The 13,766-nt window shown below is 32.6% G+C and overlaps 1 protein-coding gene across 5 annotated transcripts in view; it reads left to right on the forward strand.

Moving 5' to 3' along the window:
* Positions 1-11,558, forward strand: part of LOC106057162 (ribosomal L1 domain-containing protein 1-like) — a 187,793-nt gene extending 176,235 nt beyond the window's left edge. Inside the window, exons 2-9 of one of the 5 annotated variants that reach the window (XM_056022049.1) lie at positions 145-168; positions 551-644; positions 6,549-6,685; positions 7,173-7,317; positions 7,923-8,071; positions 8,640-8,741; positions 9,174-9,340; positions 11,253-11,558. In XM_056022049.1, the coding sequence (XP_055878024.1) occupies positions 615-644; positions 6,549-6,685; positions 7,173-7,317; positions 7,923-8,071; positions 8,640-8,741; positions 9,174-9,340; positions 11,253-11,476 (954 nt within the window). In that variant the 5' untranslated portion in view covers positions 145-168; positions 551-614 and the 3' untranslated portion in view covers positions 11,477-11,558. Of the gene's footprint in view, positions 1-28; positions 183-261; positions 378-550; positions 645-6,548; positions 6,686-7,172; positions 7,318-7,922; positions 8,072-8,639; positions 8,742-9,173; positions 9,341-11,252 lie in introns of those variants that run through there. The other 4 variants (XM_013214263.2, XM_056022050.1, XM_013214272.2 and 1 more) reach the window with 4 other exon arrangements.
* Positions 11,559-13,766: the final 2,208 nt, after the last annotated feature.

A 13,766-nucleotide genomic window follows, 5' to 3' on the forward strand; every position in this document is an offset into this window, starting at 1 on the left:
TGACAATTTTTATTTGGTTAAAAGACCTAAAAAAATAAAAAGTTAGAATATACATAGGTCATATCAACAGTATTAAATTTTGTAAACTTTATTTTGAAAACAACACATGCTTCCGGTCGAGAAATAGATCTAGAATCTATATAGATCTAGATCTAGTAAACACGTTTGGTTAGACAACAGTTGTTTGCAAAATTGATTTAAATCTAGATCTATAGATCCAAGCCCCTAAAACCTAGCTTGGCCTAGATATATATAGATCTATATATATATATTATACTTAGATATTATAAAACTACCGTCTAGATCTAGGGCTAGCATAAATAATCAATGATAATCAATCAGTCTTCATTGAATTCATTGACTTGATTGACTGATCAGTGAGTGATTGAGTCAATTGAGTGAGACTTGACTCTTGACTCACTCTTGAGTCATCAATGATCAATTTTTATAATATAGACGTCTAGATATATTCATTGATTAAAATATTAGATTATTTATTTATTAGATAATCATAAGATAAATTTTAATTATTATATTATAACCTATCTAGTATCAGACCGTGGGACAATCACAGTGACAGTTCTGACCTATCTAAGGCTAAGCCTAAGGACAAAATGAACAAAGTGGAGTTAAATGACACTAAGGTAACTAAGAACTTAATCTAGATTATTCTAGATCTAGAATATTCTAGAACTAGATTAGATATAATATAAATAATCTATAATTAGTATAAAAAAAATCTATAGACTCTAGATCTATTATTAATTATAGATCTAATCTAATTATAATAGATATCTAGTTCTAGATCATAGATGATAGAACAGAAGAGATAGTTACGATAGTACTCAGTAGCCTAAGTAAGTAGGTATAAGGTACTTTGACAAAAAATTCAAAATAAATATATATTATATAACAACAGAAACTATCTAGACTCTAATATAGTTATGTAGAGCTTGCTGAGACTGAGAGGTTTACAGTGATTCTGAGTGATACAAAATTTATCTTTCTATGTCTATGTTATATAGTAGCAATTATGCCGTTTTATGTGTAGAAAAATGGACTATAATCAATTATAGTTATAGTTAAGATATATTTAGTTTCATTTTCAGCCTACCTAGGATAATATTTTTACTTATCTTCAAAGTGCATTGATAATATTGCTATAAAAACGTCACTTTTCTTTACCTCTTGGGAAGAGTGAAGTGAGTCAAGGGTTAAGGCAAGGGTATTTTTTAATGCCAATGATGCTTCAGCTCAACAAAACCTATAATAATGTTGTAACTCTCTAAGGCAGGCACTCAACGAAAGACAGGTTGGCAACAGTAAACGATGTATTTATTTATAAGCATCAACAAATAGTAATAGTTACTAGTTAGACTTGGACGTCTGCTATAAAGTCACAAGGAGTAATATGTCTTAGTTCTAAGAGTCCTACTTTATACCAGAACACAGAACAGACCACCGACACACTTCCCAGTGTCGCTCCAGGTCTCCCACACAGTTTCCTAGTATCACATAGGACAGCACTCAGCACCAGACTGTTCAGACTCCCATGACTTTAAGCCGGCTCACAACAGTCCTTCTTCCTGTCTCAATATGTCTTTCACTAGTCGTGTTCAGTAGTGCTCAGATGCGCACCATTAGTGTAGTGCGGGAGCGGGGTTACAACAATATTTTATGCTTCTAATTAGGCTGAGAAATATTTGCAACTATTTGCCTCATCTGCCCCTTGCTACCCAAACATGAAAATTGAGGTTTAAATAGGGAGTGTTCGAAAGTTGTTTTTTTTTTTATAAGCAATCTCAGCTTCGTAAGGATCGAACACCATTTTAATGTTAAAAATAAACATCAAAGGTATATAACTCATAGAAGACAAAATATTTTTTAATCATATTTTTTTAATTGTTATTTTTCAAAATAATGTAATGCAAACTACAGATATAAATTATGTGTATGTGTTACTATTTGTATTAGCTATTTGTGGTTTACCGTAAATGTGCTATATTTTTTAAAGTAAATAGATTTAGATCGATATGCACAAATTGTACCCATTTTAAAAGCTTGATTTTATGACACATAAACTTTGATGCTATTAACATTATAGCACAGACAGAACTACCAGCTATCTGAATACATCCAAGTTGTGTTTTTTTTTTTTCAGATGCCCCATTCTATTAAGTTCTGAATTATGTGCTTGGTGTGAAGAGATATTAATAAAACGAAAGGGGGAGGTATAGAATGTAGATATGGTATTTTAAAATTAAAATGTCTTTGGCAGTAAGGGGGGGGGGGGGGGCGTCAAGACACAGTATCAAGAAATCATCAATAATCATCATTAAAATGTGCATCAGCCTCAAATACTTAGAGTCAGTTGCTTCTCGATCTAGGCTTGTGGCACCGGGTCTATAAAATTTTATTTTTTTTGCCATTAAGCTCATAATGCGCTACAGACAGTCCTTTGCAACATAATTATGACATCAGAAATGAATAAAATAATAACAATTACACACAAACACTCTCTTATTCTGCCTACACCCACTTTCCTGCGCTTTCTTCTTACACTTTCCACTTTCCAACATTTACACATTTTCAGTGCAAAGTAACTATTTCAATTTCAAGACTCAATCCAAGTGCAGCCATCCGACTATCACACAACAAAAAAGGGTCAGTGATAGCGCAACACACGGGTGTAAACCAGGCCATCAACACAGACCCAGGCGTGATAGATACATATTATATATGATACATTGTTTGTGTGTGTGCGACAAATACTAATTGTGCTCTAAAATACATTTTTTTTGGTCAACCAGGTCATTTGGGGAGGACGTATCTATAGAGTAGAGTAATTATTTATTCTGGACATTACATAAATCCCAACAACTCACTGTTTTTTGTGGTCATTACATCTTTATTATGATATTTAATATGGTGTTTACTGTGGGTGTCCATTTTCCAATGATTCTGACCCAATTTCCTTCCATTTAGCTGTCTTTTTATGTAAGAAAAAAAGAATTTCAAATTTGTAAGTCAGGTTTTTTTTTCCCTATTCTATGTTACCAGGATGACTTTACCTCTTCCTATGGTCCATGGTTAAGACTATATTTTTTGGTTGGCTAAGTCTATGCTAATGAGCCTGCCAAATTTATTCTGTTTTTGGAGCTGATTTATTTGATTCATAAGCTAGGTTGTTTGATTCCGTAAAAAAAATAATTAATAGGGTGTTTGTAATAAATTATGATTTTCTTTCAAAATTTATTCTGAACAACCAGTTTTGGACATCAATGTTAATGATCTTAATCTTATATTATATTGGTTTGTTTGTTGTTTTTGTTAAGAGAGAATAAATGGGCAAATGTTTGCAGTGAGCTTGATACATTGAATGAAGTTAAATGCCTAGATCTATTAATCTATACCTAATAGATAGATCTAGATTTAATTATATATCATAGTCTCCTGTACTAGACTACAAGAGATCATCCGTAATAGAAATTTTTAATTAATTGAATAAACCAAAAAACTCAAACATTTAACACACAATTAATCATGCATACATTTAACATAAGTCTAAAAGTCTGTGTAGAAGTCACAATCCCAGTGACCTGATTTAAGTAGAATATTGTGTTCAAATTTTTATTTTTTGTGTTCATGTTTATGCATAATTTGAAAACATCTTTATGATTTCCTGTGAGGGGCTATCTTAAAATTTAGTTAATATTGATATATATTTAAAATATGAGTTTATTGATGCCACAATATACAGACAGTTTGGAATAAATTTTGGTGTTTTAATATAATAACAAATATAGGTTAGGAGTACAAATATAAGTAGTCAATCTAATTCTCCTTAAACTAAAGAAGATTTTGATACTTCATTTTCTTTTCTATGTCAAACCATTATCAAATAATGTGCTGTCAAAGTCAAACTTTGAATTTTTGGCCTAGATAGGTTTTTGAAGCGCATAACATACTCTAGATCTAGATTACTATTTTAGATTTACTTAATTGTTATATTTCTTAATTAATAAATTTAATATAGTAGATCTATCTAGATCTAGTATTTAAGTAGTAAATTTCTAGCTCACAAACCTGATTTCATTAGTTACTAGTAATATTAGTATTTATGAACTTTACTAGCTAGATCTAGTTTAGACTAGTCAAGAGTGTAAATATTGAAGGAAATTAAGAAATTATGAAGCCCTGAAGTACAATGGTTGGTGTTGTCATGACAACCAAATTTTATTTTAATTACAAAAATGCATTTTAAAACTAGATCTAATTGAAAGGTGAAAACTCTTTAAAAAGTATATCTAGAGTAGTTAATCATATTGATATTTGCTACAAGATTTGAGTCATTTTTTATTGATAGAGTAAATGTAAGTAAAGTTCCCCTTTCAAACCTTGTGGTCTATAGGGGAGATGATGTAAAGGTCATCTGTTTCTGTGGCCTACGGTTAAAGAAGGTGTCATGTGGCCAGCACAATGACCAACCACCTTTACTTTTCCCCAAATAATGTCAGGTACCCATTACAGCTGGGTTGACTCAGAGGTGCCCAAAATGAAAAATCCCAGGATTTGAACCTGGGACCCCAGTTTGGAAACCAAGGCTTTACCACTCAGCCACCACACCTCCTTTTTTTTTTATTGATAAAATACAATATTTTCAATAAAATGACTGAAAAACTGAAAATCTCTGTAGGGGTCAGTGTTATTAGCTTATTTCAAAGTTTATAATCAATGTTGGCGATAGATTGGATAGATTAGTATCCGTAAAAATAAAAATGTAGATCTATATACTTTCACTGCAAAATATGTAAATAATTTTTTTTCCCAAAAAATTGTCAAAGACAGAAATGTTTTCCTTCATTTAAAGTAATCAACTCACTCCTTTTAGCAATGGTATCTTTACATATAGTGAGCATAATCAATTTGAAGCAAAGACATACGACCTAGATGTAAGAGGAAAAGCTGTCTCAAGATTTTATTTTTTGACATGGGGATTTCTGTTTTCTTTTTGTACATCACTAGAATATGTTGGTGGCCCCCCCCCCCTCTCCATAAAACAAAAATTTAGTGACATATAAATTGAGTAATCTGTGTGTATCTGTACATTTGTCAAAAAGACATTCCTATTTAAGTAATGTCATGTTTATTTTGTAAGCAATAAAGTCATTAAGTTTGATTCACTAACTTATAACTATGAATTAGTGAAATGTCTTAAACTCAATGTTTGTACAGCTTCTTAATAGAATTAAATGAAACAATGTTTTATTAGTTCCTTTTCAAATTATATATATATACACATTTACTTTCCCAAACACTTCTATGTGTAAACCTATTAAACATTATTTTAAAAAAAGTGTTCTATGTCCATCATTTAACAGTAGATCCTACATTTATATATTAAAAGGCCACTGCAACCTATGTGGCTACCTTGGGCCCTGCACTAATTCTAGGTGTAAATTATTAACTTATTATAACTTTATAACTTATTCTCCTGATATTGCAAAATATATGAAAAAGGCCTGGAATTCTCCTGAAATCTCATAAAAATCTCTTGAAAAATAGACAAAATTGTCATTTTGGGGTGTCATTCTATATGGAAAACACCAATCCTATGTGTTCTAAAAAAAAAAGGCATTGTCAGCTTTCATTGAAAAAAAAATCTAATAATAGGGCGAATTTTAACCAATGATAGATACACTGCTTGCCCAAACTTCTTTGTTGCATTTAGAATATTTTTAACAATAAGCCATAACTGGCTTCTGGTGAAAGAAGCTTCTCGCGTCTCTTAACATGATACTTGAGGTCAAAATTTACAAAGATAAATGGAACATTTGGCAATTCTTGCTATTGAGCATCATCTTTGTAGGAAACAGAATCTTGATAATATATTTTAATAACAAACTTTCATGGGAAGACCACCTTGGATTTCTGACAAAGAAAACAGCCCAGCGACTATTTTTTCTATACAAACTCAATAGCTTTAAACTAAACAAGAAGATCCTAGATACTTTTTAAGGCAAGACTATTCAAAATCTGCTAACATACGTAATAACTGTTGCGAAGTCTAGAAAACATCATAAAAAGGGCATAAAAAATTACACTCACGACTCTTTATGTTGTGTCTGTTGTATTTATGTGTATTTTTCTGTTGTGTTGTCTTTATATGAGAAAAGAGTCCTTGTAATCACAACAAATTTCTGTAAGGATCAATAAAACAGTCTTAGTCGTAGTCTTAGTCTTGAATAAAATGCTTGGACGAATTTATTTCAAACAAATGATATTTTATTACAAAAAAAAAATAATAATTCCTCCACCACCTCAATGAAAAAGGCTAATACAATTCATCACCTAATAGGCTAAGTTTCAAAGTATAAATCTTTTAGTTCTGACTGAAGCTTGTGTTCACATTGTCATTCACTTGCTAACAGGATTTGTAACTTAGAGCTAATAATACTTGTTTGTTAAGTGCATACTATTAGTAAACTAATAGATACATATACCGGTATGTAACAAAAGTATAATAATTTTTTTTTTACTGTATTTAGGTTTCAAAAGCCATTGCAGCATTATGCCACGTTGCTGAAAAAACAGAGAAAAAGGATACTCTGTTAGAAAAAGTTGATGTAGTTCAAATGCAGATTTGCTTGAAGAAAATACCATCTAACAACAAAACAATAAAACTGTAAGCAACAGTTAATTTTTTGTTTTTTAAAGCTTTTTTTACATTTTGATTTTTCTGCATTGCTTATTTTATGTACTTAAAAAGAGAAAACATTGACATTACAATGTAGACAATCTAATTCTAAAAGCTTACCTCATGCAGACTTTTTCTTCAATTAGTCAGCTTTTTGTTGATGAGCTGTAGGCTAGGGTTAGGGTCTGTTAGTGTTTTGTTCTTCTCAGTACTGTCATACAGTGTTATGCTGGGGTTTTGTGACCATATGGTCTGTCTGAGGTGAGTTTTTTTTTTGGTCTAATTTAAAGATTTGTGTTCTGTTATGAGTTGAAAGATGATAGATTGATCATAGCAAGCTTGGAAATGACCTTATACAGACACTAGTTTCATTTGTGTTTAAAGAAACTTTTATTTATAATATTTTCTTGAAACTTCATTTCATGTTTTTAATCATTTTTTCTAATCATTCTTTTTTTTTTTTTTTTTTTTTCAGAAAACTACCACACTCCATATATCACCCAGATTTGGATGTTTGTTTGTTTGTTAAAGATCTTGATGTTAAAGATAGAGAATATGAAAAGACTGTTAATCACTTTCGGGATTTATTTCGACAGAAAGGCATTAATTGTGTAACAGCTGTAAGGTTTATCATTTTCTTTATATTATATTATATTTAAGTAATGCTCAATTTTGATAATAGAAGCACTAGAGTACAGTGATGAGAGAACAAAGTAAAGAAAATATGATGAAACATGGAGGCTCTTACAAGGACTCAAATCAGACTTTTGACTTGGTAACATCACTTAGCATTGACACAGGTACCAGGCCTAATTCTGATGACCATCAAGCCCCAATATAAAGATCCTTTAAGATCATTTGATTTCAGTCTCCATTCCTCCACATTCACTTTCACAAAAAAAAAAAAACAAAAAAAAAAAACCTGTTTTTCCACCAGAGTAAAAAAAATAAGATTGAACATGATATAATAAAATTTATCAGCATATATTTCTGGTTTAGTATTATCCAATACTGGTGCTATAATACAATATTATCCTTGAATATTTCTTCTCATATAAGATGCTTACTTTGCTTACTTAAAATGTGCACAACAGTTTATTAATATTTCATAATTAAAACAGTAAATGGTTGTGTTCTTGGCTTGAATTTTTTTTTAAGATAACTGTATGCAAAAAACAAACAAGTTTCACTGTTACCACTGATAATGAATTGTTTTGTATTTCAGATAATCCCTTTAAAGTCTTTGAAAACAGAGTATAAGCCCTTTGAAGCCAAGAAAAACTTATCCAATGCTTATGACTTGTACTTGGCTGATGTTAGAGTAATAAGGCTTCTGCCCAAGCTGTTAGGAAAGCATTTCTATGGCAGAAAGAAGTACATTCTTTAGTGAAAGCTTATTTTTTTACTTTCTTTTCACTTATAAATGAGTAGATCTAGTATTTTGTGTTAACAATTGCAATTAAGGTGCAAAGTAGAAATGGTAAACTTAACTGTTTTTTTTTTTTACATCAGTGATTTATGTCACTGATATGCTGTCACAGTGTTACATCAGTGTTTTCTGTCACTGATATGCTGTCACAATGCTACTTCAGTGTTTTATGTCACTGATATGCTGTCACAATGTTTACATCAGTGATTTATGTCACTGATATGCTGTCACAATGCTACTTCAGTGTTACATTGTCATTGATATGCTGTCACAATGTTAAATCAATGATACATGGCATTGATATGCTGTCACAATGTCTACATTAGTGATTTATGTCACTGATATGCTGTCACAATGTTACATCAGTGTTACATTGGCATTGATATGCTGTCACAGTGTTACATTGGCAATGATATGCTGTCACAATGTTTACATCAATGATACATGGCATTGATATGCTCTTTTGTTGTTGTTTACTGTGTAACTAACACATTATACTTGTTTTGTTTTTAGAAATCCAGTTCAAGTAAACTTATTAGCCAAAGACTTGGTGAAAGAAATAGAAACAGCCATAGGCAGCAGTTCATGTGTTATTACTTCTAAAGGGGCCTCAAGGTAGGCATAGAGATTATTTTGATAAGTAGTTATGGTTATTATTTGTATATACTGTTCACTTTATATGGGGCATGTTCACATTGTGGCTTACAATATTCCTGGGTTCAACCTTGTAAAGAGTTGAGTTTTAGACTCTGCTCAATAAATTGTTACTTGATGGTGGGGACAAAATTTACAGTTAGTTGGCCATTGTGCGGAAATACAAATTTATTGTTAACAGTTGCTATGAAAACAAGTGAATCTCTTATAATAGATTTTAATATTGTTATAAAAAACTTAATTTCCTTACATGTCAGTTTTATGGCTTCTTTTTTTTAAAAAGTGATTAGTGTTTAATAACAGTAATAGGAAAATGCACTCTACTATTGCAGATTTCTGCATTATTAATCAGTAACTTTTTTTTTTTTTTTTTTTTTTTTTTTTGCTATCCAGCATTGCTACTGTTGGCCATGTAAAAATGTCCCCGGGTCAGGTGACTGAAAATGTTGTGGCAGCTTCAGAGCAGATATCACAGGAAGTGGCTGGGGGTGCAAATAATATCAAACAGTTGAATCTCAAGACCAAAACATCATTGAGTATTCCAATCTACATTGCAGAAGGTATATGTTTATATCAATTCCTGTACAAGATTGGTAAAATTTAAGTTCCCCTTTCAGACCTTGCTATCTCTGGGGCAGATCATGTAAAGGTAATCAGTTTCTGTTTCCCATGGTTAATGAGGGTGTCATGTGGCCAGTACAATGACCAACTGCCTTTACTTTTCCCCAACTTAATGTCAGGTACCCATTAGAGCTGGAGGCGCGGTGGCTGAGCGGTAAAGCGCTTGGCTTCCAAACCGTGGACCGGGGTTCGAATCCTGGTGAAGACTGGGATTTTTAATTTCAGGATCTTCGGGCGCCTCTGAGTCCACCCAGCTCTAATGGGTACCTGACATTAGTTGGGGAAAAGTAAAGGCGGTTGGTCGTTGTGCTGGCCACATGACACCCTTGTTAACCGTAGGCCACAGAAACAGATGACCTTTACATCATTTGCCCTATAGACCACAAGGTCTGAAAGGGGAACTTTACTTTACTTTTTTACCCATTAGAGCTGGGTGGACTCAGAGGAGTCCTAAAGTGCAAATAATATCAAACAGTTGAATCTCAAGACCAAAACATTATTGAGTATTCCTATCTCAGACCTGCCTACCGTTACGCTAAATCTCCCTAAAATGACTGTCAGTACGAAAATACGAATTTAACCCGTTGCGTTGCGCATTTTTCCCCCCTCTCTTGACTAGCTTACGAGCGGTCACGGAGGTCACGCTAAGTCGTCCCCGTTTGAGGAGGGGGGGGGACAGAAAAGATGGGGGAACACATTGTGTCCAGATCTATATGTAGATTGGTTCTTAATAGCAATTAGTATAGTCTAGAAATGAAGAACGCGAGAGTGAGGGAGTGGCGGGTTGGTACCAGGTTGGTACTGTCAGTTAACTGATACACCAACGTGACTTTTTTTTTTTTTTTTTGTAAGTTCATTAGTAGAAATTAATTATGTTGGTGCATAAAAAAAAAAAAGTCGAATGTAAAAAAAAAAAGAATCCCTGATTGTATAGAAAAAAAATATCAGAGTGCTATCGATTCAAAACACATTGAGTGACATTGAAGATATCTAGTCTAGATCTAGATCTGGATTCTAGATCTAGAATCTTGATAACTTGTTATACCGGAATAGAGTCTAGCTAGTCATTACCTTATGATTCTCTACATATGATTACTCTACAATCTAGATCCAATTTAGTTATAGTATGATTTAGAATTTAGATTGACTAGATCTAGATTGATAACATCTACTACCATCTAGTCTAGATCTAGACTAGATTCTTAGTCTTAGTATAGAATAGATCAAGGATGAAGGTAGGCCTATGAAAGTTTGGAGTAGACCTACGTTTGTAGCGGATCCACGGCATCGGTAACACTCATGAGCCCAGATCTAGAGTAGATTATATTCATTATATAGACATAGATCCAGATCTAGTCTAGATGTCATCTCTATTGTCGTATTGATCTAGATTTAGATTGTAGATCTAATCATGACATCTAGATCTAATATTATATATATATATATATATATATGACAAAATAGTGGATGGCGTAAGTGTTATGCATTCTGGTGCCAAAATACGCATTTTGACCATCAGCGTTATGCATTTGGACTTTTTTTGGTAGGCAGGTCTGCTATCTACATTGCAGACGGTATATGTTTATATCTAGTCCTATACAAGCTTGGTAAAAATAAAGTTCCCTTTCAGACCTTGCTATCTATGGGGCAGATGATGTAAAGGTGATCAGTTTCTGTCGCCCGTGGTTAATTTTAATTTTAGTCCATCGAATGATTTCTACATAATACGGTAGGAAAAATCTTCTTGAACATTCATTTGTTTAACTCTTTACATTAGTCTGAATTTATATAATTATTACTGGGTGACTTTTAAATCTTATATAGCATATTTTTTTTGTTTTTTAACTAAAGGTGGTCCCCAGGACATAAAATTACCTAAAAATGTGAGAGTGCGTGAAAAAGTTGAAGCTGAGGAACTCTCCACTATGCTTGATGCCAAAGTGAAAGTTTTTTCAAATGGTCGAATCGAAGTTATTAGAGAAAAAATTCCTGGCGCTCCCAAAGAGAAAAAGAAAAAAGTGTTACCAAAGAAAACTGTACCCAAAAGGTCAAGAAAATTGAAAGGAAGGAAATAGAAAATGTTCTCACTGCATTGTACAATATTATCTTGTGAAAATTTATTAAAGGAGTTTCTCAAAGTAGGAATGAAAGGAACAAGTGTCGTTTTTTTTTTCTTCGTGTTGGTTTAATTAAACATTATTGAAGCATGAATATGTTTGAGCCAGATGTGACGATACATTTAGAGAGCCAGATGACAACAATAATTTTGAGGCTGATTGTTATGATGAGATTTGAGATAGTGTTGATCAGTCAATGCGTTTCAAATGTTCTAATTTTGTATGGTTCTATTTTTTTAAACAACCACTGAATGCTCAAAGAATATCATGATGATGGAGATACAAATGTAAACAATAAATTCAAAACTGAGGTCCTTCAACAATAAATACACAGCTTTTATTCTGGAACTAGGAATCACTTTAATAATATACACATTGTACAATACAATTTAATTAAACACATTTACTGTCGTCATTTAAACTCCCAAAAACTAACAATGCATCTTCTTAAATACCATCCCTTTTACGGCCTTTTTTAAAAGTATCCAAGCTTCTCCGGCATGCTTGGAATTTCCAACCACTTCTATGTTATTTTTAAAGCTGATGGAAATCCTGTCATTTATATACTGCCAAGACCTTGTGATGCAAACAAACAAGGATTGAAAGAATAAATAATTTTTTATTCAAAATGGCCTTGCACGCTTTCGCTCTGTGACGATATATATTTATGGTTTCCATAGACTTGATTGTTTTTATAATAGCTGTCACAGTGTTGTGTAAGGGTTATTAATTAGTTTAATAGATGTTATCAAAGCTCACCGATAGACTTGACAGAGACCAGACAAAGGTTAGGACAATGTCAGTTAGGTGTTTGTATTGTAGAGAGACTGATATGTGGGTCGGGACAGACATTAGTAATGTTAGTTTAGGTGTAGGCTAGATACTCAGCCTATATAGAGTAGAGTTTGGGGCAGTCGGGACACAGCGCCATGTAGTGTTAGCAGGGGCGTGTGTCGTATGCTAGGCGTTCTCTGGTGAACGACACATACAGACATTGGGAGCAAGTCGCCGAGGTTGGCTCGCGATCTTGACTCCAAGAGGTGTGAGTTGTTTGCCAGAGACAACATGTAGGAACTAATTCTTAAGGACCAGGAGTGACAGTCTTGGCGACTGTCTGAGTACTGAGTCTTAGTGACATTCTGACGGTCAGAGACGGTAGATCTATATATGGTGTATCCTTGCCTGCTACGCAAAGGGATATCACTCTAGTATTGAGCGGACTGTGACGTTGGGTTCCAGGATCCGTGCAGAGACTAGAGAGAGAGAGAGAGACAAGAGAAATGGAGAGTTCATCGTGACCTACAGCCAAGTATCAATATCTATGTGATTATTAAATTTTAATTCTAGAATCACATGAGTATTATATGTAATTATAGTTGTTAATTAAATATTTATTTTTCTTATGAAAATTTGTGTCCAGAGATCATGATTTATATCATTATTGAATATTGTGGTCTTTAATCCATAGTATTTTGTGATGCGTGTGTTGTATCAGTTAAATTACATCAGTAAGAATCATCCTAGACGTATAGACATCAAGAGCTGATATCAAGTTCGTGACAATAGCATTGTCCAACTATAGAGCCAAATTTGATATACTGGTAATCAAATGAACATCTTGATTCTGAATTGAATTTATTTTAAAGCAAAAAGAAATATTAATAATTTATACTTAATTATTCATTAAAACTAAAAAATATCAATATAAAAATGTTCCATACTGCCTGATAATTAGTTATATATTTATAAATAGATCATTTTAATTCACAATTCACACTTTATTTAGTCATTAGTCTTTTCAAAAACTTGATAAAGTGTAGAAAATCTGATTTCATGATATTTTGCATCTTGCAAAGTTTTAATGCCACAGCTTTATTATCTAAAAGCAAACCCCTTTGTTTTTCAAATGAGTCAAGTTTCCCTTTCAGACATTGCGATCTATATGGCAGATGAAAACAGTAAAGGTCATAACCCATAACAACCCCAACTATTGTCATGTATTCATTGGAGCTGATAGATGCAGTAAAGATCCTAAAATTAGAAAAAAAAATTGTGTTCACTATGATTCGAAACCGGAACCCTTTGGTTTGGAAGCCCAGCACTTTACCACTCAGCCATGCCAACAATAAAATTAAGAATGTGAGCTGCTTTTTTTTTCATAAAAATACACCATTTTTTAAACTAAATTAGAAAATGCAACAAATAAAAAATTATTTAGATTGTTTCACATTATGTGGATAGCCTCCAG

This window comes from Biomphalaria glabrata, chromosome 2, assembly GCF_947242115.1.
Source record: "Biomphalaria glabrata chromosome 2, xgBioGlab47.1, whole genome shotgun sequence".
Lineage (NCBI taxonomy): Eukaryota > Metazoa > Mollusca > Gastropoda > Planorbidae > Biomphalaria > Biomphalaria glabrata.